General features: G+C 34.0%; 1 protein-coding gene across 3 annotated transcripts in view; it reads right to left on the bottom strand.

Moving 5' to 3' along the window:
- Positions 1–12,306: 12,306 nt before the first annotated feature.
- The window catches only part of LEPR (leptin receptor), a 118,534-nt gene continuing 106,487 nt past the window's right edge, over positions 12,307–24,353 (bottom strand). For 2 of the 3 annotated variants that reach the window (XM_012722383.1, XM_012722382.1), the window contains exons 16-19: positions 22,544–22,639; positions 20,821–20,926; positions 19,880–19,955; positions 14,618–16,046 (exon numbers count right to left, since the gene is read on the bottom strand). In XM_012722383.1, coding sequence (XP_012577837.1) covers positions 16,029–16,046; positions 19,880–19,955; positions 20,821–20,926; positions 22,544–22,639 — 296 coding nt within the window. In that variant the 3' untranslated portion in view covers positions 14,618–16,028. Of the gene's footprint in view, positions 13,216–14,617; positions 16,047–19,879; positions 19,956–20,820; positions 20,927–22,543; positions 22,640–24,353 lie in introns of those variants that run through there. The other variant, XM_012722384.1, reaches the window with a different exon arrangement.

Here is a 24,353-nt window from a genome sequence, read left to right as displayed (position 1 = left end):
GGAGCTCCCCAATCGCCGATTCCCTCGCAGTTATCTACCTTCTAGTGAGTCCAGGTTGTTTTCTTTTGGGTTAAAACTTGTAGTAAGTGAGTCTATAGTCCATTTTCAGTCCTCAATTCCTATGCAGGCTTGGACGCGGTGATCTCGGAGTCTTTACTCTGCCGCCATCTTCCGGAAGTCCCCTCTATCTAGATATTTATTACTTCCTGTGTTCAGCATAAATATTTCTGTGGTCTTCTTTTTCTGATTTCTAGCTCAAAGGCAAGGTCATTTATCTGAAACTTTTCTTGTCAATTTAGGCATTTAATGCCATAAGTTTCATGCTAAGTATTTTAACTGCACATTACAAACTTTGATCTGTTGTGTTTTCTTTTTAATTCATTTAGAAATATATCATATTTCTTCTAAAGTTTTTTCTTTGCCCACGAATTACTTTTAAGCATTCTATATACTTTCTATGTATTCAGAAATGTCCAGATCTGCTTCAAGTGATTACATTTTAATTCCATTGTAGAAAGAGAGCATATTTTGAATGGTTTGTATCCTTTCAAATTTAAGAATTGTTTTATGAATGAAATGGGCTCATATTGATGTTTCATGTACACTTATAGAAAGGCATATTCTGCTGACTTGGAGATGAGTATTTATAAATGTTATTAGGATAAAATGCTTGACAGCATTGTTCAAGACTTTTATATACTTCCTAATTTTCTATTTATTTTTATCAATTATTAAAAAATTAATTGTTAGAACACCAAATATAACTGTCTTCTCCTCAATGCAATTCTACCCATTTTTCTTTATGTGTTTTTAAGGTCTGCTTTTAGGCAACTGTATCTTCAGGATTATGATATTTTTGTAAAGGATTTATCCTCCTCTATTACCATGATATATCTCTTTTTATCTATGGCAATATTCTTTTCCCTAAAATCTACTTTGTCTGGTACTATTATAAACACCTCAGCTTTCTGTTAAGGTAACCATCCTATAGTATTTTCTATCCTCTTACTTTTAACTAGTTTGTGTCTTGATGTTTAAAACAGATTGCTCCTATCAGATACAGTTCTCACATGAATCCCAGGAAAAGAAACCAAAAAGAAGAAGAAGAAACCTACAGAAAATAATATATTTGTTGAGAATTTTTGAAAGTTTTCCCCTTGAACTGGTAATAAGACAGAGATGTTTGTTTCACCATTGCTAGTCAATATTTTAAGAAAATAACTATACAGTTACAATAAAACAAGGAAAAGAAATAAATGGCTTAAGAATTACACAAGAGGGGCTCTCTTGATACATTACTGAGCAGCCATAAGAAGACTCCTATGGAATCTGACCAGCCAAGTCATTTGCCATCAGCCATGATGGGGAAGCAAATAGCATACTGAGATTTCATGTCACAGCAGATCATTGTAACCACTCATATATGACCCTGAACTAATGTGGGACAGGAGGAGTAATACAGTCTTAGTATGAGGCTAGAGAAGAGACGGAAAATCCCTCTCTACCTGGCGGTCACTAGCAAACATCATGAATACTAGCTAAATAATGAAATAAAACAAAGTAGTTTACTTATCTCAAAATGCTTATCAAAGATATGGTAAGAAAAGAAAATCTCAGAACTCTTTAGTATTCATGTAGGTATACTGTTGCCAACTTAAACTCAATTTAATTAAAATCAAGCAAAGCAAGCCTTGTGAAGAACAAAGGTACAGCATGCCAATATTTTTTTATTTCCACCATTGGTAAATGTTTCTCAGACTCAAATTTTGGAATCATCTGTGACTCAAACTCCTTTTAGATCCTCCATGGAATAAGTTCCTATCATTCTTCCCTTGAAAGGCACCCAATTTTATTTATTATGTTTTGTTTCCATTGCTGGCTTCTGACCCTTGTTTTACTTTTTGATTATAAACTAATATCCTACCGGCCTGTCTGCCACTGCTAGGTTAGTTTTCCAAAACAATCTATTTTCAATATTTATTTTTGGCAGAAACTATTTAAAATATAAATAATTGCTCCTTGTTAATACCCTTAAATGATTTGAAAAACAGATCCCCAAACCGATAAAGTATATTCTCATAAGTGTTCAAATTAGTTACTGCATAAATTAAACTTGGAACTTAGTAAGCAAAAGACAAGTCTCCCTGGGAAAACAACAAGTGTTTTCATAAAGGAAGCAATAAAAACAGACAATTCATATGATAAAATTATAAATTGATAATGCTAAAAAGAGTAAATTGAAACAAAACTCATTACCTTTCTGTGAGGAAGGGGATTCATGCTCACTGTTCCGGATTACCATGGTAATTTGAAGGGAAACTTCACGAAGTTGCTATTTGTAGCCCCCTGTGGAGTCCTCCATGTTCAGAAAATGAAGAGGTGGGATGTCCTCAAAACCTTGCCGCAGGAACCCACTTAGATGGCACCAACCTTGACTTCCAAATGAGACAGTCATTCTACAACTAGAAAAGTCTTGGCATCTACCTTTAAAATCTGAAGAGAGGCTCTCCCTGGCAGCGCAACGGGTTAAAGCACCGCATTATGAAGCCACCTGTGGCAAGAGTTCCATTCCCCGCCACACATGGCACCGCAGACCTCTCCTGATCTGCCTGCAGCTCCCCTCAGCAGTGTACTTCAGTGGATCTGCCTGTTCTGCTCCCCACTCTGTCTCTGGTGAATCCTCTCGCCCTCCACATCTCTGGCCTGTACCCCAGTTCCATAAGCATAAATAAGTAAATCTTTAAAAAAAAAAAAATCTGAAGAGAAACCGAGAGAAGTTTCTGCTAGTAGCGTGTGCCATCGGTGCCACTGAAAAACCTGATTGAAGTCAGTGTCAAACTGTCGAGAAACACAGGTCAGCGAGTTGTGGCATAAGCTTGCACTACCCGAGCCACTTCTTTTTTGGTTACTTCACTCCACGGGACCGTAACTACTCAGATGCAGACAGCCTTCCGGAAGCCACAGCTTTCAGTGGTCACTGACTCCACCGGCCTCTTAGAGAGGCGTCTTACGTTAACCTGCCTCTCTTTGTCCTGGGCCGCACGGTTCTCTTTCGCATTCTGTGGGCCTCACCACCCCAGCAACAAGCGGGAGGTTCTACCGTGAAGCACGCTGACAGGAAGGTCTGCGCATGCGTGGCTCTCTTTCCCAAGGGCGCCTGCGACCCAGCAAAGTGTGGAGGCCCTATTTCCACTGAGGTCCAGTATCCAATGAAGAGGAAGAGCAGGCTCATGTGGCCAAGGAGGAAATTCAGAGTTAATGGACTACTCTAGCTCCAGATTTACTCTTACTCCGCAGGGCAGGGAGGCTGGGCTAAAGACATGGAGGTGCCAGAGATGCGGAGTGATTCAGTAGTCCCCTCCTGAGGACTGGAGCATCAGCTGCCACCAAGACTAGTCTGCAGCACCCACCGCTCAGGCCACTGAATGAGCGGGGACAACTGCTGAGCCTTCTTAACTGCTCTCCTACATTAACTGGAAATAACAGTAATGGAAAATCAACTGTTTTGATAACATTCATACATACTTAACTTACTGATATATCGGATTCTTGGCCCAATATCGCATAATAAAATCTTGGGTAAGCTTTTAAAAGAATGATAATAACCAGTATTAGTGAAAGGTTAGATAGCCAGACCTTCTCACAAACATTGCTGCATTGAATGTAAATTGATGCAAACTTTCTAGAGAAAGATTCAATGATGTTTTTAAATATATGCTCTTTTACCTAGAATTTACTTTTTTAAAATGCATGTTAAGGAAATAATTATGCATTTCCCCAAACTTTTTTCAGTAAAATAGTTTGCCCCGACATATTTATTCTTGAAAAGTGAAATATGAGAAAAAATAACTTTTGAAAAAATTATATCCGAACAAATGAAACTCATTCATAAATGGCATATAGAACATCCAAAAAGATCTACAGACCCTTTGTTAATTATGGAAATGTGAAGAACAAAGAGTAATTAATGCAATATTGTGGAAGAACAAAACAGAGGTTTAAACTAGTAGATATAAGATTAATAGTGAAGTTACATTTATTAAACAGTATGAATATTGGCATAACAAATTAATAGAACAGTATCCAGGTACAGACCCACACATCTATGGTTAAAATAAAGTGACATTCATGGAGAAAGTAATTTATTCATGGACAAATAAATCTACCTGGGTCAGCTATATACAGGGGACAAAAATAGGCAGTGTGATAGGCAGAATACTAAGATGGTCTCCCTTGATTTCTGACCCTTATTACTCCTGCCTTTACAAAGTCTGTCTTCTGTAACTAGCTTATAATAACAGTGAAGGAATTACTTTAAATGTAAGTGAAGTCCCTGGTCAGTTGAATAATGAAAAAGTAAATTATCCTGAATTGACTCAGTTCCTCAAAGAGCCATTTATAAAGTAGTATATAAGGATCAGCAACCCATAGCAGCAGGGTATCCCTCTCTCCCTTGAAGGAACTGCATAAACACACCACCATGAATTCCATAGCCACAAGAAAATAAATTGCAAATTATCATATGAGCTGTGAAGAGGACTTTAAACATCAGCTAGACGCCACACCAGTCTTGCTAGCAACTTTGTGAGTCTCTACGTAAAGGACCCGACTAAGCATCCCCAAGACTGCAGACTTACAAAAAATATAATAAAATGTTTTCAGCTACTAAATTTATGACTTGTTACACACAATAAAAATCTAATACAGATACCCTTAACTTATACAATACCAAGAAATAATTACCAAATGCAAAACAAAACTCTACCATATTATTGCACACTCACCCAAATGCATGAAGTAAACAGACAGTTGCCATCATCTAGTAAGATATCATGGGAGCCTGGATTAGAATAGTGATAGAGGGGTTTGAAACATGGCTACATTTAGGAGACTCAGAAGATGGAAATAATAGGATGAGGTGTTAGATATTGTTATAAGTAAGAGAGATGATGTAGTCAAATTCCCTGGCCAAGTGTCATCCCTTTCCTGCAAAGGGTTAAAGGCCCTGCAGTGGAAACTTCAACATCTGGCTAGCTTAAGAAATTTAAGAATCTGGCATAGTTTCATTAAAACAATTGTTAAACATTACAGATTAAAAATTTTTTCCCTGAAAGCCTTCCCTTGAAATAACATTGCCTTAAAAATAACAGGTTTTGAAGCTACAGACAAAATGGTTACTAAGAGATATTTATAAAGATAGGCTCAGTATACATTTACTGAACTCTTAAGGACTACCGTTAGAGATATACGTATCAATAATATATATATGCTTTGCTTTAAATACATATATAAATATCTATGTATACTATCTATATATACATATGTATTCTTCATCACATATCTGTGTGTTATCAATATAGTCTGTGTGAAATTTCATCTGTCAATATAGCTCTACCTCCACCTCCATCAGCTGTTGATAGTTTCCATCAGTGTTATCCATGTGAAGCTTCTTTCTTAGAGGTTTTACTCCTTATTGCTTGCAGGACTACGGCAACATTTGTTACACGTGGGCACTGTTTCACTGTGAAATGTAGCTGCAGGAGAGCTCTTGAAATTAAAATCAGCACAACAAAGGGAGCCAGATTGTTGAGTCAAAAAAAAAAAAAAACTACAACTGGGAGTGAAAAATGCCCCTGGGGCCTGAGCAACTTCTTTGTCTTTGCTGTTATGATTGGTAATCTAAGCAAAGAAAAATGTGAATGCCACCCATTATTTCTAAAAGAAGAAAATAAATATACTAAATATTCTTCAGTTTTATCTGAGTTAAAGATTTGTGTCACCTTTATGATGATGTGTTTTTCAACCTGAGAACTGGTCCTTTCTAAAAAATTTTCAGTCTCATAGGGCTAGTTTTCCAACACCAGAAACAAAATAAACATCAACCTTCTGTAAATTAATCTCATTGTATTGCTATTTTTGTGATTACAGTCATCCCAAGTCAATTTTTTTTAATCTCTGTATCAGTTGAAATGCTTTCAGCTATAAGTAAAATAGCCAACTAAAATGGCTTAAATGACAGGGGGAAAAGTATCTCTTGTAGGAGTTCAAAGTAGAGAACCACAGGATTGATTCAGCAGTTCAATACTGACTAAAAACCAAGCCTTTTCCATCCTCTCCCACCACAACCACCACACCCCAAAGCCCCCTTGGTATTGTGTTGATTTTACCATCTTTATCTTTCTAATACTGTCATCTATTGTTCCAGCTGACTCACTAATGGAACTTGTGTCCTTGTGTGATTTTGACAGTGGTTGTATGCTCCTTGAAATTTTGAAGTCTTCGGGTCTGGACTGTAGGTAGATTTCCCCAGACACCTCCCCAAACACCATCATCTGCCATTGCTTCTGTGATGCATCTTAAAGACACAATCAGTCTGGGACTCTTAGTTAAACAATCTACTTATGTTTTTCTGAACCACCACCATGAATTCTAGACCAAACTTCATGTAAATGAAAATCTGAGGGTAAACATATACATGGATGCAAACCTAAAAATAGGAATTCTCAGACAGCTTTTTGTTTTCCTTTTTTAATTCAGTCCAGAGCTAAAAAACCTATTCAGCAATTTCACTCATAGGGAAAATTTTCATGGGAAAATATGTAAAAATTCATTAAGTTATACATGAAGGTTGTGCACTTTACAGTATATAAGTCAAACAATTCAATTAAGAAGAATAGGTTACATATATTAAGATAATTTAAATCAATAAAATTAGGCATTAATACAAGCAAAAAGCAAATATCTTATAAACACAAAAATATGTTCAATTTATTCATTAAATTATTAAAGAATACTAAAGAGAACTGGTATTAATTTCTGACAATTGAAACTGACAAGGTTCCTGACAAGTAGATTTGAAAATTATTCAGGATATAATTATGTACAAGAATGTACATACCAGTATTACTCGAGATAATAAAATTGCAAACCTAAATATTCACCAATTGTGAACTGTTTATGTAAATCATATTTTGATAAACAAAATACTGTGCAATCATTAGAAAAATCAAGTATAGTTGAGTTTAATGAAAATGTCACCGAGCTATTTTAAGAGAAAGATTAAGGAAAATTTTATAATCACAAGCAAAAGATGATCCCAACTCTACATATTTTGAAAAGATCTAGTATAATAGCAACAGGTTATTTTGGGGAATAGAAACTGAAAGCTGAGAGTAGAGACATATTTTTTTATGTTTCATTGTGGGGAAAAGATGAGGGTGAAGCCAGAGGCATGGGGTGACAGATTCACCAGAGACAGAGTAGAGAACAGAATAGGTGGATTTACTGAAATACACTCCTAAGGGCAGCTGTGGGTGGGATGGGGGAAATCTGTGCATGAAGGAGGATTTGAGGCTCTTTTATTGTTTTTCTGGGCTTCCAAACTTGGGGCACCAGTTTGCACCAGTTATCTGCTCAGATGTGTGGTCCCCAGTGCTGGCCTTTGACACAGAAATATGTCCTGGCCTCTGCTTTTGCATTTCTGGAGTGGGATTGGTTCTTCTGGACAAGGTGAGCAGTTTTCTGGGGTTGTTCCCAAGGCCTTCTTAGCCATTCTTTTATCTATTCCAACCTCCCAAACTTGCCTGCTGGGTCAGGAGTAGGAGCTTAGTTTTCAACCTCAACATAGTTGTCTATAATATTTGAAATTTTTCCTGTGCACATTTGTTTTATTACATTTGAAAATTAAAAGTAAGAAAAGGAATGTATTTGGACACTAGTCCTAAAGTGGTTAAAAAGTTAAATATCTGGAAACCTAAGGAGCAAGTGCTCACAAATCACTATAAAACAAAATTTCTTAGGGAACAAAAGAATCCAAATAAAAATTATTGATGATAAAAATGAGTAATTTTTATCACTGACGATTATAATACCAGCAAGGAGATCTCAGTAGCAAGATCTACCGAGTAGGTGCCAGAGAGCAAAGGAGCTACTGGAACCTAAGATGTCTTCAAACCATTCCCAAGAGCAAAATAAGTCATTATGTTTGTAAGAATTTTGAAGACACGAAGGCTAAGGATGGATAAAAAAGTTCTGTTTATTTTCATAAACTACAAAGGTTACTTTTTAAATATTCAAATATTTGCTGACAGTAGTACAACCTAAAATAACTTAAATTTATAATAATTCCATTTGTACTTTCCTTCTCAAAATTCTGACATTGCTTATGATTCATAATGATAAAAATATTCAGTCATAATTTATACAACTTCATAATTTTAAGAATATACTGGAGAATTAGGATAATTAAATTTTATCAAACAATTAGTGGTACATATGTCAGCATTTGTGTTTATCTATTAAAATACCAGTGGCAACTAAGACAAAGTGTAAACTGTATGCTGAATATGTAATGACAAGTTTTAAAAGGACAGTTTATAAGTACCTCACTACAAAATAAAATAGCTTCCAAATTCTTTCTCACTCCAGGTTATTTGAATGAACATGTTATATTTAAAATATCCTGTTGAAGATCCTTACAAAATTGAATTTAATGCTATGTATCTTAAGCGTACTCAATTTTGAAAAATAGACATCTTCAGCAGCTCTCCAAAATAAGCGTTAATAAACTTCATATAAAAATAGTCATTCAGTAGAAAAACCCAACAGAAAGCATTTATTGCTGCTCATGCAAATACATATACCAATACCCCAGTTCTAGTACAGACCTGTGTCTTCTAAGCTGCTACCCCAAGTCATGTTTCAGCACAGGAGGTTTTTTTGTTTTAAATCAGTTGTTCAATGGAAAGTAAAATTTTATAAATATTTTCACCTTTTTTGGTAACTATGCTTAATATTTTTCGCAAATGCAGCTTCTTTGAATCTTAGTAAACACTTCTGTGTTTTAAAATTTGAGAAGAGTTTGTTCAAGGAACTATGAAGGTGCACCTTGAAAGATGAAAAGTAGGACACATTTAAGGACTATAGGAAATAACTGAAGGAGAGGTCTTTTTTTCATCCATGTTTGGGAGACACGGAGCTTTGCATTTCCAGTGTGTCTTAGTCCATCAAGTGCATTCTTCAAGTCCACGTGTAAGCCCCAGGCCCAGTTCCGACAGCCTAACTGGATCCTGCCCCAGCCAAAGATGTTTTGGAATCTGGTATCAATTTGGGGAGCAACTTTATCTTCCCTCATCTTTGAGTAGATGAAATGGGTGTTCCTAAGGGCACATGACCATATGTCTGATATTTGGAAAGAGGGAGTGGGTTTTTTTGGTAAGGGATAAGAGGAAGTAGAAGAATGTTATAAAATCTTATTCTAGGTCCAGGATCACCCACTGATTTGGGAATTTCATCCAAGTGTTTTTACTACTTGAGATTGATTTTAAGAATGAAAGATTAACTGTTCATCTTCTTCTTGTGGATTTGTAATTCATCTCTAGCTGGAAAACAAGACCTCATAGGAGGCCTCTACTCTCACTGATAATGTATGCCTTAATTTATTTGCCTTCACCTTTGTTCTCAGGGGAATTAAGCTCAGAAAATTATCATCTCATTAATCCTAACAAATGACTTATCCTCAATCTGTTTACACTGAAGTCATCACCAAATTATTATTTTCTAATTTTCTTTTCATGAAGTCTAGATTAAAGAAACTGATTAGCAGCTTATGTTGCTATATAAGGCCTTTAAATCAGATCATCAAAATTCCATATTTATCCCAAGTTGAAATGTTTCAAAAGTATATTTTAGCTCCTGTCTCTCTTAAAGTTTTTCTTAGAAAAGTTTGAGGAAGGAAATGAAAAAATGTCTGACCATTCTGAAGTACAAGACAGTCTAAATTTTAATGACTCACACTAATAGTAATTTCTACAATTACCCAGTAATATATAGTAAGATACAAACTTATAGTAAGAACTAACTTATAAAAATGAAATCAGTCTTAGCACACTGGCAGTAAATCTGACCTAAGTGTATACATACAGGTCAAACTACACCCTCAAGCCTCTCTGTAAGTCTTTAGAGATTTTAGTTATTCTGAAGTGTTTTTATTTGCTTGTCTTGGGAACTAGAGTTGCACCACTAGAGATGGTAGCAATGATCTCAGACTAATGTGCCACCACTATATTTCTTTTAACTCAGACTAGCAGCACACCACAGTGGTCCTGGGAGTTCTAAATTCATTGCAGCGTACACAGAGCATTGTGAAATCTTATGCTGTTGAAGCATCTATCAGTTTTCTTACCTGTTCTCATTCTCAGACGACAAGAGACTGTTGCATCTGAGAGGATATGCTTGGTGTTTAATCTTTGATTATATTTAAAGTGAGGCAAAATTATACTCTCTTTTCTATACTGTACCCTCTAGTATCTATTTTCTATAAGCAGTATTAAAAATAATGATCATTTCTACCAAAAGTCCCATACATGTAATAATTTTTGAATCTATAAGCCACTTGAAACTCAGTGAATTTTTTTCCTCTATCTTTACATAGAAGTCAGGCTTCTCATACCACAATAATTATTTAGTGAGTTGGTATGAGCTCTCTACTTTTCTCCTATAAAACCTCATCAGTTGGGGGCCCTCCCTGGTGGCGCAGCGGGTTAAAGCACAGCACTAAGAAACTAAAGCCAGTTCCGCATGAGTTCGATCCCCGCCTGCCCGGGAGGTGACCACATGGCGAGGCAGACCTCCCCTGACCCACCCGCTGCTCCCCTCAGCAGTGTATTTCGTCGATCTGCCTGTTCTGCTCCCCGCTCTGTCTCTGGTGACTCCTCTCACCCTCCGCATTTCTGGCCTGTACCCCAGTTCTGTACAAGTAAATAAATAAATCTTTAAAAAAAAAAAAAAACCTCATCAGTTGAATGAGATCTTGAGACATACAACAATATTTAAGACATGAAACAGCTTTTTTGATTTCTAAGAAGTGATTGACCATGAACTGTGAAAAATATTTATCAATGGGAGTCTGAGATCTTTATCACTTAAAACTGGTCATGTCGTATGACCACAACTGGCAGAGAGATGGAGTGTAGGGCTTTAATTTAGGGTAAGAGTAAAACCAGCAGCATCTCCTCAGTCTGGTGAATTTAGCTACCCATAAGTATATTTGTGGGAACTGAAGTATTTACTTTAATGATACTGATAATATTGAAATTCTTACTTATGGGCATTGAACATCTATTCCTCCAAGCCTGTGTCCAATGTGCTGTCGTTTTTTTTTTGCTATACCAAAAGCTTAATAAATGAACATTCAAGTTTAAAGGTAAAAATTACATCTAAGTAATCCTCACTTATACCACATTACTTAAATTTTATTGAAGTCTTTTTTTATGGATGGCAATGTAGGTTAAAATATAGCTTAAAAAATCACTAGTAATAAAAAAAAATTACAATTTCACCATCCACCCACTAACTTTGTGACCCTTGGTAAATTACTATAGCAGTAGCATGACTTGTACATTTTAATAACTGAGTTAAAATATGGAAAGTATTGGCACAGTGGTTGGTTTATAGAGAGAAGATGCTCAATGAGGGAAAAAACAGTGTATAAGCAGTGAGGACAGAGGAACACAATGAGTCCAGAGAGATACAGTGACATCTGGGAATTTAACTATCAGAAAGTGACCATTTCCATGTATTTTTCAGAGAAGAATCAAGTCAGACATTTTATTTTCAAAAGTATTTGTGTTGTCATCAAAATACTTGTCCTGGGTATTGCCATTCTAATAGGTGGCTTCATTCCCTGGAACATATCTTAGTCTTGATAAAGACTAGCTTGTTTGTCACCCTTCAAGTATATCCCCTAGACAAGTATATCCCCCTAGGGTTAAATTTTATTTACCTACCACACTTAGTTGAATACCTACTGCAGAGTAAGTGCTCAAGGCAAGTCTGTTAAGTTGAAAAAAATCTTAAAATCACGAAGTCTAGTAGCACAAAGTACAAATACATCACATACTTTTAAAATGCACAAGGCTGCCCATTAGGTATTAGTGTGTGTGGTGAGTACATGTGTGTGTTTAAATCAGTGTAAAACAAAAACAACTCAAGGCAAAACCACCATACCCTTGAAATAACAATTACACTGCACAAGCATTAGTCTGAAGTCTTCTTTCAGATGTCAGTATAATTCAAAAGATAAGCTTCTTCTATACGCATCTAATGTTCACAAAGGATATTTGTTGGACTTATTTCTAGCTGAACCATTGGGGATTTTCTTACTGTAACATGTTAATACAATCATAAGAAGAGTCAATCTACATTGCTTGGCTAGTAGTCTTCCTCCCATTTTTCTTTGTATTGTTCAGCAAAACAAAAAGATATTATTAGTATTCAGACAATAATTATTGAGTTGGACCATTTTCTTTTCTCTATCTATTACTATAGAGAAAACTTTACACTTCATAAGATTCATCCTAACATAAATCTGAGCTATTCCCTGAAAATTTAAACAGTTAGGTCACACATCTTGTTCTCCATTATCTTCTGAGTCTGAGTGGAGCAAGTCTGAAATTGAGGCACATAAGATACAAAAGTCTTCTGACCAGAAGTTCCTAAGTTGAAGTTATTTTCTACAAGGTGTGAGCAACTGTCCTGTAGGATCCTGATGTCAGTGAATAAGCAATGGGCTGGGAATGGGCATAATACTCTTGACTCATTAGTCAAAAACATACCACTCTCTCTCTTTTTAATTGAAGTGACCCCTAAGTAATAGACAGACTTTTCATCATTATTTTCTTCAGGGAAATCTCCCTCAAATTTCAAAAGTTCCTCCAATCCTTCTGAGAATGTAAGGTGTGGGGATATTATATTGGGATGCTGACCTGATAGTATAAAAAATGCCTGGGCTTCTATCTCCCATGAGCTATTAGAGAAGGAATCCTTTGACAGAGAACTTTTGCTAGAGAAGCACTTGCTGACTGAACTATTTATAAGCCCTTGCTCTTCATCAGTTTCACTTGATTTGGAGTTGCTGACCAGAGTGGCATATTTAACAGAGGGTTGTATCCTGCTTTCATCTTCACAGGTTATCTCAGTGCTCTCAGCCTCAGCAAATTTAGCACTGGTATGTTGTTCACTAATACAAACAGAACCCTTTTCAAGATCTGGAGTTGTCAAAAGTAGAGAGACCATAGCTGCTGGCACCATCTCATCTGGACATTTCCATGACGTATCAACACTGATATCTTCTGAAATGGCTTCAGGCTCCAAAAGAAGAGGACCAAATGTCACTGATCCTGTATGCTTGATAAAAAGATGCTCAAACGTTTCTGGCTAAAAGAAAAGACATATTAATGCTAGATTGTATTAATTTTTTTTTTTTTTTGCTTTTGCTTTACTATCATATGCTTGCTGAAATGAAAGTGTGAAAGGTTAGTAATAAAGGACATAATTTAACCACAAATTAATTGGTTTTGGACTGAAATATACCAAAATTCATATGGGAAAGGCCGTCTAAGGTAAGGTTCTAAAAGTGGATGTGAATTAAGATTTGAGTCCCATTCTGTGACTATGGACAAGTACATTAACTTCCTTGTCTTTCAATTTCTTACAAAGTGTTCAATATTTATTTCATGGTATTGTGGTAAGAAATAAATTTGATAGTGTCTGAAAGTACTTAGCTCTCAATAGAAATTATTATAGTTATTGTCATTGGAAAGTCTTGCCTTTTGACATATTCCTATCTCATACATATTCTCATATAATATTTTATATAGTCTCACAAACAAAATCTTTAATTCCCAAATAAAAAAAGTAATTGAAATCAAATGTTGTTAAAAGATAGTTAAAATAACTGCTGCATGATATGAGATATATTGTAAAGGTAAAATATTTGTTACAAATGTTAAGAAGTTAACTGCTTTATAACACACTAAGAATGTTTAAGACTATGAAAATAAGAACTAACGACTACTTGTTGAAAACAATGAAGGTTAAAGGAACACAAATTTTAAAATTACTATTCTTTCTAAATAACTTCATATAAGAATACATAGTATGAGACATGTGGAATGAAGACAAAGACACAAACAAATGCACATCATATTTTTTATAAGTATGGTGGTTACATCACACACAAAAAAATCCTGCAAACAGCCACAAATCAATAATTTGTGTGCAAAAAGCTCAACTCATACAGCATAAACATATTGAGAAAATAAATGTAAAATAAAGAATACTATGGATACATCACATTGAAAAATCACAACTAAATGAAGTTATAGAGAAATGTGTTCAATTTTTTCATCATACAAGTAACTGACCTTTTGAATTTTACAACTTTTAAACTAATGAGTGAATTCAAATTTATTGCTGAAATAATGATATAGCCAACTATTCTTCAAAGTGGTAAATATATTTCAAATAAAAACACAATTAATTTTGTATAGTTTTTAACTTATGTGAAATATTGGTGACTATAATCATAAAATAATAAACATAACATACACTAGTATATTAGTGCAATGGACATGTAGATATGAAAATACTGCATGATGACAAATAACCATATTAACACGATCTTTTATTTATGAGTATAATATACAAAGAGAAAACTGTGCCTTTTTTCTTTCTAAAAGAAATCTATAAATTAGATTTATAGTTTCTTTCAAATATTTGCTTGTTCATTTTATTTATTTGTAAACTCACTATGTCTCAAATTTCTTAAAATTTAAATGAAATTTAAATGATCATCAAATAAAAGACCAACTTTGAAAACAAAGAATACACACAAACAGCACATAGCATGCAGTCAGTCTCAAATATTTTCTTTAAATGATATGTTTTACACAATTCATGCCCTCAAAAACTTCGTAATTGGTGACTACTTATTGATACCTACAGTTTTACATGTTCTCAAATACATTCAGGTAGCAGACTTCACTAATAAAAAGGAATAAAACATCCATATACTATTGAAATATACCTTTTTCAATGCATCAAAAATCTTTATTGAAAGTATGCATATTAAAAATCATTTTCAATCATTATATGCACCTAATTTTTTGAGATCTTAGCAAAATCTTGGTGCATATTAAGTATGCATTCATCTGTTATAAATTAAAGAAAATCCTTTCAAAATTTTACACTTGGATTTCACATTCCAGTAACATCTGTTAATAGTCAAAGTTCTTTCGGATTTTGTGTTATTACTTAAGATTGCAACAAAACTATGAACAAAACATAAGTATAAGTGATCCATATATAGCCTAATTCTGAACATGATATGAGAGTATCAAACAAAGTCTTTGGTTTAGTTTGGGTGGCTCAGAAAAAATAAACTAGATTTAGGCAAGAATTCCACAAAAATATTGGATTGGAGACCAATGTGCCTTTCTGATCTAGTCAGTCTGACCTGAATATGTTGGGTCATCCTGATATGAATTATAACTACCCCTGGCTTATGACCAGTACAAAACCACAACTTCTGACTTTCTTTGAACTGAAATTGAAGTTAGCACTTAAGCCATTTTTAAGGCTCCTGAGAATTGAAGTTCCCAGACTGACCAAATTTAGACAGACATAAAAGCTACAGGACATTCAAAAGTAGGTCAGTTTATGTGATGAGATGTCTACCAATGAATATAAAATGGAAAATGGTGAAAATTAAAATATAAACATTACTTTTACTGTGTTCAGTGATTAATGATTATACTTGCAAAACTGTATCAACAGCTGTAGTTTTTGCCTAGTGACAGCACTGTTTATGATCTATTTGATGATATTGCATAGATATGTGGCAGTAGGAATAATCATTGAGTTTTTAATGATTATATGTTATGTTATATGTCCATATAAATGATAAATTGAAAACTAGATATCATGAATACTAATTTTTAAATTTAGGTGAACTGAAAAGTAATCATAATCCTAAATAAATTAGACTCAGACCTCTATCTTGACCCCAAATTTACCCATCAATTTTAAGTTCTAAATCAACATAACCCACCATACTTTACTTCTCAATAGTTCAACCAATTTTTAAAAAAATTTTCTCCCCTTCTTCAAAATGTAAAAATCTTCTAATACGCTATAGAATGTTGGGAAGTTGGTATATTGGGTTCATCTGTAGTGATCATGATTAGACTTCAAAGAATGTCCGTTCTCTGTTCAGATAAAATAAAACAAAATAAGAAACCAAAATACAAAAATCACTCAGAAAGCAAAAAGATAAGAATTTAAATGGAGAATACATTGTTAATATAGAACTAATGGGAGGTTATCAGTTGAGTCAGTGAACTTAGGCTTGAACCAAGTTTTTCATATGAACAGGATTTTATAAAACAAGCTACTGAACCACTCTGTGCCTCTTTTTTGTCAGCAGAAAATATGATTAGGTCTATGAACGAATTACATAAATACAAAACCACAGAGCAAATAAAAAAATTTGCTTTGTGTTCATTAGTAATAAAACATGAACTATACTGTATTATTTTTCACTGAAAAAGTGATGTTCTTTACTTTGAAGATTAAAGCAGAAAGAGGATATAATTGAACTTTGGAGCTTTTTAAAATAGTTGAATTTATATTCTTCTTCACTCTGCATGTATTTCTGTTATGCCCAAACTAATTTATTACTAAGTGGGTTACTTGTTTATCTATCTAGCCCTGGTAATAAACTAAACATCATGAGACCTAGTTACACATCAAGAACATCTAATGAGATTATGAAGTCAGATATATGTACAGGTAAAATATAAATACCTCTGATCATACACAGTATAGGAAACCAGTTACCTCAAAAAAAAAATCTTAGAATTAAAGATATTCAGCCCTATTATAGATATATTAAAAAGTTTATACTTTTAATTAACCAGAACCTCAGGAAATGTGATATTTTATCCTGCTTTCCAGCTGATCTGCTGCAGTATTATCTTCAGAAAGCATATTTGAGGCAGTGGGATAGTCTACAAACACTCACTGATTCCACCTACATCCACTGACTGGTTCCTGTGAACCAGGCATTTTTTGGAAAAGGGAACAGTTATTTGGTACAAATTCAGACTTCTTTTTGTTGAGGTAGGCCTGATCACTTTCCTGTCCAGGTAAACATCACTGTGGTAAAAACCATAGTGGTACATGGGAGGAATATCAGAGCTTAATCTCATGAAGAGAGAATGTTTTAACTTCAATTACAGAGGCAATAAGATGGGTTTTCCCTCCATTAATATACATACCCACAGTGTGTGTCCATAAAATGTTAGAGGCAAAATTTATATTTTTTACCAAAGAAGCCTCATGTTAAAAAAAAAGTCCTCAAATTTAAGAAAAAATGTTCCTTACTCTTTACTGTCTCTGCTCCCTATTTCCGGTTTGTGAATGTGAAGGTCCTTTTGTCCACATGGCTTTATATCTGTAGGTGGCCTGGCCTATTCTCTAGTCTTCTGACACAAAATCTAGTCAGTGACTATTCATCTTCCAGACCTTAGCTCATAGATTGCTTTCCCATCTCTACATGCTCACCCTCCCCACCTGCACTGAACTCTTAGCAAGCTAGCTCCCCTCATTTAAAATTATTATTTGTAATGCAGCTTACAATTATGATTTGTAACATTGCTATGATAGTGTCAAATAATGTATATTCTATTATACAGTATTAGTTGTTTCCATTATAAATTAACGAATACTCATCTTCCTCACTAGACTGAACCTCAGAAGTTCTTTCTACTGGGCATTAGCACAGTGACTGATACTGGATAGATATCCAATAAATTTCCCCTATATAAATAGATCAATAAATTATTGAATTTTTTAAAAAATTAATATTTTGGAGACAGAAAAGAAGGTACCTTCTTAATATCTGTTTAAACCCAGTTACTATGACCTCACCAATTTATTTCCTAGATCATAAGGAGTATTTTTCAAAATTTTGTTTTCCCAAAGTCTAGCAATGAGCTAGATTTACATATAAGTAAATGTAAATGCATTCCTAAATGAATGATAATACTATATCGCTGAAATGACGTCGTAACTACAATAAATGTCACCATGTAAATTCAGAATGGAAGAGACTGGAAGGGAGAGAAGAATAAATATTTTACTACTGAAAAAATCATCAACTGTTAAGGGACTCTGTGGCTTATAATGAGCAAAGACATAAGTGATGAAGTGTAGGGCTGGTTAGACTCAAAGAAATTTCTATAAAGGCTATGATCATTTGTAAAAACTACACTGCTGCCTTGTTTGAGGATACAGTAATCTCATGCTGAAATACTGCAACTCACCTTCTCATTGATATGTCCACAATACTACATATGTGTTCATTCATTAATAAGTTATAAAGCAGTGTTTTTCCGATTGTGAATTACAGGTCAGTTATTATGTGACATTAATTTAGTGGGCCGTGATCTTTATTTTTAAAAACTGAAATAGAATTTTGAAAACAGAGAGGAATGCAAATAATAAAAGGGTTTTCAGCATCATTTGTTTCATTTTGCAAAACTGCATCTATGCACGTATTGGGTTGCAACAGAAAATACATTGCATACTATGAGTCATGGTTAGAAAGTAATTGAACATCTCTGTTATAAAGAACAATTATCAATAAAACAGGCTTTGAAGTTAAATAAATTGGTAAGCTAAGTTTGGCTTTACACAAGTTACCTAACCACTACCAGGTTCAATTTGTCACTTCTATAAAATGGAGACAAGTACTTATCCCAGAAGGCATCTTCATTTTATAGAAAAGGACACTAAAAATTAAGTAAATCTTAATGTATGTATGAGATTTTATTTCAGTGAATTAAACATAAATAAATGGATACTGATTTTATGATTACCAGCAATGCTTCCATGAATCCTACTTCAACACTTTGAATGCTATATCAGCAAGGGGTGTTCAACAAATATTCCCATGAATAAAACACAGCCCTTGAATTTGAGGTATATTTCACAATAAATTAAATACTCTGGGAACTAAGAGGGGAGAGAAATGTTTCTGAACTACATTTGCTAAAAGAGATCTCAGAAAAGAAGAGCCTTAGACAGAAAGGTCTCCATTGATAGGTGGGTGTGCAGAGGTGGAATAGAATAGCAAGGGATGATCAAGACCCATGGGGATAAAAAAAATTGAATATGTAGGCTGGTAGTAGAGTATAGAGAGAAGTCATTGAGTATAAGCTGAAAAGGACTTTATTTTGTAGCTAAAAGGAAACCAATTACAAATACCCTCAGTGACCAATGATTAAGCTGCAATTATTAGGCTGCATTATAACTTCTGTATGGGTTATTATTTAAAATATTTTGTAGATATTTTGACATGAAAACTAAGTTCTGTTTCCCAATTTTATGAATGGAAATCAGCCTTATTCTGAGAAAAATAATAACAACTGGTAAAACATTAATTAAACTGCAGAACTTTTTGAGAAAGTCTATTGTAGATGTTAAGTACAAATTATTTTACTCTTAATGAGTAATTGTTTCATGAAATATTTTAGTTTATTTCATAAATAAAGGAACTGTCTGTATAAAATAAACTTTTAGTATAATAACTATATTTTTCAGATTGTAGCTTTTGAGGACAGGATTATTTGTATAGATTTTTAATTGATTTAAATAATTGTGGAAATAATTATTGGGATCAAAAATAATGATTCTAGGTTTTTGCCTATGACACTCATTTGTACCCAAAAATGTACCAAATATCCATTCCCCATCAGATTTGACTCTTATTATTTTGACATTTATCTTATACATATCCATTGTTAACTCTCATGTTAACAAAAATCTGTATTACCTACTGAATTTTGTTTTGTCCTCATTTTAGATCCCTGCATCCTGTTCTTCTTGAAAATATATTATAGATTAAATAGAATCACATTAAAGTGAATAGACTAAATGAGAACTTTTAACTCTTAAAAATGTTCAAAGCTCTAGAAGGCACATAGAATCCAATAACCAATCATATATTTTAGGGTAAGAAAAAAACTGAAAAAGGGACCTTCTGAAAATTAAGTCCTTGTGCCCAGGAACAATTCTTGGGGTTTGGAACATCTTCCCAAAACAGTTTTTTCATTCTACAAAGGATAAACAAGACATTAGAATTAGAGAATATATAATTGAACATGTTAACAGTTACTGCATGTACAAAGTAGAAATAAATCCAGCTATACTTCAATAGTGTCAGATTCATTTTCACGTTATCCCATGAAGATTTCCACCAATCTTCTGTCCAGACCAAAGTAACAATCACTGTAGTAGTAAAAATAGCCAATATTCATTGAAAATTTATTTTTTCCAGTTACTGTGCAAGAAAACAAAATATTAAAAATGGCCAACAACTGAGTTTCAGAAACAAGTCTACTTCTTAAGGTCTCGTTAGCTCACTTGAGTCAAGATAAAAATCTGATTCTAAAAATCTCTCCTTTTTATATTTGCTAGAAGACAAAAGTTTATGTAGAGATTTGACCTGTAAAATAAACTCATTGGTCTGGAGTTCTCTGTATAGGGTCATGTGGTCCCCATTTGTCATCCAAGGAATTTAAGGTCATTGCAGAAAAGACAGACTGTATCCACACAGTGCTGATTTTTAAAAAGGGCTTTTTGATTAATGCATAGACTGCACTAACATCCTCAATCCAAAATACATAACTCTGAAAGTCACTGTTTCACCTCCAATAATATGCTGTTGAGCATTTCCTGTGATAAGTTTGTTATTTCCGTTATATAGAGTATATTTTTTAAAAAACTAATATCTTTTGTGAGGTTTATGTTATATTAGCAAAACAAAATGTGACTTTCTTCAAAGGGTTTTTTATTTGTATGTCACTTTATTGATATACTAACTACAAATAAAACTATTTAGAATAATTTAATGTTTCTAGCTTGGATTTTAAATCAATGTTTAAATATGCTAAAGATTCTTGACATCAAGTACAATACCTTTGATGTGATATTAACAATGTTCCAAACAATAAGACTGAAGAGGAAATAATTATTGGCACAATTACATATAAACCTGCATCATTCTGATGTTTTGCAATATCATCTGAAAAAGAAAAGCCATTTATACATCTCAGAAGCTTATGATAATAACTTTCTATAATAAAAATTATAATGGAATTTTTTTATTTCATCATAAATTATAACAACTTTAAAATATAAAAATTAAAGAATGGGAAATAAAATTATAGTTGTGATCACATTAACAAAAATGATTGTTTTGTTTAGAATTATGCTTGAAATTTTCCAAAACATGTTTTCAAAAGACTGTTTGCCAGTTCATCTATGCATTTTTAGGCTATAGGAGTCAAATAATTAATGTTGTTAAGCATCTTTCAGCATCTGCTTCCGGAGAAGTCAACTGCAACACCTGACTATCTTGATCAGGTTCATCTAGCAGCACTTATCTCCTTGTTGTGTCTTAAACCACCCAGCACCTCACTCTTCAGGTTCTCTACACTTGCTGTCTTTTGCAGAATTGCTCTTCCACCATTTACTTGCAAGGTCTTACCCAAATATCTCCAGAGAGGAAAATATTTCAGCCATTCTAACTAAATACTTATTTCTATTGAATTTTTTTTAAAAAATTATTTATTTATGCATACAGAACTGGGGTGCAGGCAAGAGATGCAGGGGCAGTGAGACAGAGACAGAGTGAGGTGCAGAACAGGCAGATCGAGGAAGTACACTGCTTAGTGGAGCAGCAAGTGAGATAGAAGAGGCCTGTAGTGCCATGTGGGTCACCTCAGGGCTGGGGTTCAAACTCTCAATGAAGTGGCTGTGGCTAGCTTGCAGTACTGTGCTATTTAGCTCACCGCGCCACCAGGGAAAACCCTATTTCTAATTAATTTTTAACTTTTCCCCCTCCTCTTACTTTCCTTTTGCATCATTGAACTTCTTTCTACCTGACTTCATTGAAAACATACTTGCTTTATTGTTTGTTACTCCCATTAGAGTACTAGAGGATAAGCTTCACTAAGGGCAAGGACTTATATATCCCCTGCTCAATATCTTGGGCTTAGAATAGTGCTAAACTTAAATTTGGTAAATAATGTATGAAAGATTTTTTAAATAATTGTTTTAATTTTAAAAAAGCAGGTAAAATATTTTTGTCTTGGAATTTTATTACAGGAGTGTATAGATTTCAAGACAGTTTGAAAAGTCAGGGCAAAATCAAAATGCTGATACACCAAGTATGGTAAGATGAATCTGAAATGTAAGAGTTCTAGAAAACTTATGTCCATCTGTATATAGCCCCTCATGTTTTATTTTTAGAGAAAAAAAATCAGAAAAGTTAATTACAATTTAATGACTCATAAATATGTACTATAAAATATCTTGTTTAAGGTAGGTATGTTTATAAGAATTTCACAGAAAATTACAATTTTCCAATTAATCTTTACAATGATGTATGGTATTACACATTTCAACTTTTTACCCAACTTGAATGTGAAAATTTTACTTAACAATATGGAAATTCAACATTATGCCTAATGATTCTTCTATCAGCTTGAAACCTACTGGAGAGTCCCCATGACACAGCCAGTTAGGTCTCTGAACTCTCCCATGACTCCATCAGGAAGAAAACAGCCAGTTACAAAAATTATTGCTAAGAAGGAAACCACTCATCTGCATAAGAAGAAACGAAAAATAAAAATGTTACCTTGGTTAAAACTATTAATTATCTTCGGTTTTCCCACTCCTTCCATAAATACTGGATAAAGACTGAACTGATAACTTTCAATTGGAATAAAGTGATCTAAAAAGGAAAGTATATTAAAGGTCATTCCTATGGAATTAATATTAATAAGTGAATTATTTGTAAAAATGTTTAAGTGACTCTCCTACATTTCCAAACAGAAATTAGTTGTTATTTATAGACTGAAATTGATGATTAAAGGAATTTCTAAAACACACAACCACTCCCAAATCTACTAGAAATGATATAATTCACAAATAAATTACAGATTTTAACTACTGGTAGAAAGTGTAACTTTTTGGAAGGCATTTTTCCAGTGATAGCCAACTTGTTGAAGTTCAGGGTGAATGAGTAGTTTACCTTCCCTGTCCATGGTAGCATGCTTGACCTCCCCTCCTATATCCCAAATTCAGAAATATTCCCTTTACACAGGATTTAACTTATGTATACTTAGTTCCCTCAACCAAGGAAGCTGACAGAATACATAAAGTCTTGTAAAGTCCTATACAGTGAAGACTGGAGGTGAGGAGGAGGGAGTAGGGATCTCCTTTCAATATCCAGGGATCTAGATCAAAGCAAGCACCTCCATAACGAAGTTCAAAATGAATCCATCAGAAATCTATCACTTAGAGAAGTTCTGTTAATATATGTCTTAAGATTATATTTATTTATTTTGCATCCTAAAACCTATGACAGAGGTGCAATAGGGAAAGGAGTTAAGAGGATTCCCAAAAGACAACAGTAGGAGTACAACAGGTGGATTTACTGAAATATACTGTAAGGGGAACAGCAGGCGAGAGAGGATTTACTGAAATACACTGCACCATGTGGGTTAGCACCCTGGCCAGGTATCGAACTCAGGCCCCAGAGGTGATAGCATGATGGTGCTGATACTTAACCCCTAGGTGACCAGGGAGGCCCACAAGTGCTATTAATATATAAAAATTACTCCAAAGGATAAAATTCTCTCTGAAGCCTAATTTATTTAACCACATGATTTTTTTTTTTAAGAAAAGCATAGGGATTAACCACCTGAACACATCAAATTTTGTTCTCTATCAAGATTTTGTTTCTATTTACACTGATGTTAAAGTCTAGATTTTTGGAAGAATGAGTCTTTGGGATGAGATCATACAGTAAGTTCATGGTGTTCCCTGGCTACCCTACTTAAACCTTACTCTGACTTGGGGATGCTTGTTGTACACTTTCACCTTGTACTAGAATCACCTCGTGAGGCCACTAGTCTATCTGAAGGGGTCTATCCTGACCTATGTTACCAGGTCCCACATCCTCAAACCTTCAGACTGGCACCCCTATGCCTTGTTAGTGGCATTATATGTTGGTACATAATTTAGAAAACAAGTTTACAGTAGATAGCAAAGCCACCATAAATGTTGCAGTAGTTGTAAGCAACATAAACATTCTCAAATAAATGAATAACTTAAGAAGATTTTGTAATAAAATCTTGATAGGGTAGGAGAAGGGCAAAAGGGAGCCCAGTGGAGGATTATTATGGCTTTGCTGGTGAATATGGATGAAATCATTGATTTGTTGAAGTTGGAACTTATAACCCCTAACAGAAAAGCAGTGTCAAACTTTACCTTAATTTAAAAAAAAAGAAAAAAGAATGATTAAAACATTATGAGTTATTTAAATACCTAAGGATCAAATTAAATAAATATTTGTATAAGGTGATAGAATAACATGGATTAAGTTGGCAGAACCTGTATTTTTGAAGTTTTTGTTAACTGATTATATTATTTCAATTAACAAT

Source organism: Condylura cristata, unplaced genomic scaffold (assembly GCF_000260355.1).
Source record: "Condylura cristata isolate star-nosed mole 26May11 unplaced genomic scaffold, ConCri1.0 scaffold00008, whole genome shotgun sequence".
Lineage (NCBI taxonomy): Eukaryota > Metazoa > Chordata > Mammalia > Eulipotyphla > Talpidae > Condylura > Condylura cristata.
Note: the sequence above shows the minus strand (reverse complement) of the source record. Positions and strands in the feature narration are given on the sequence as shown.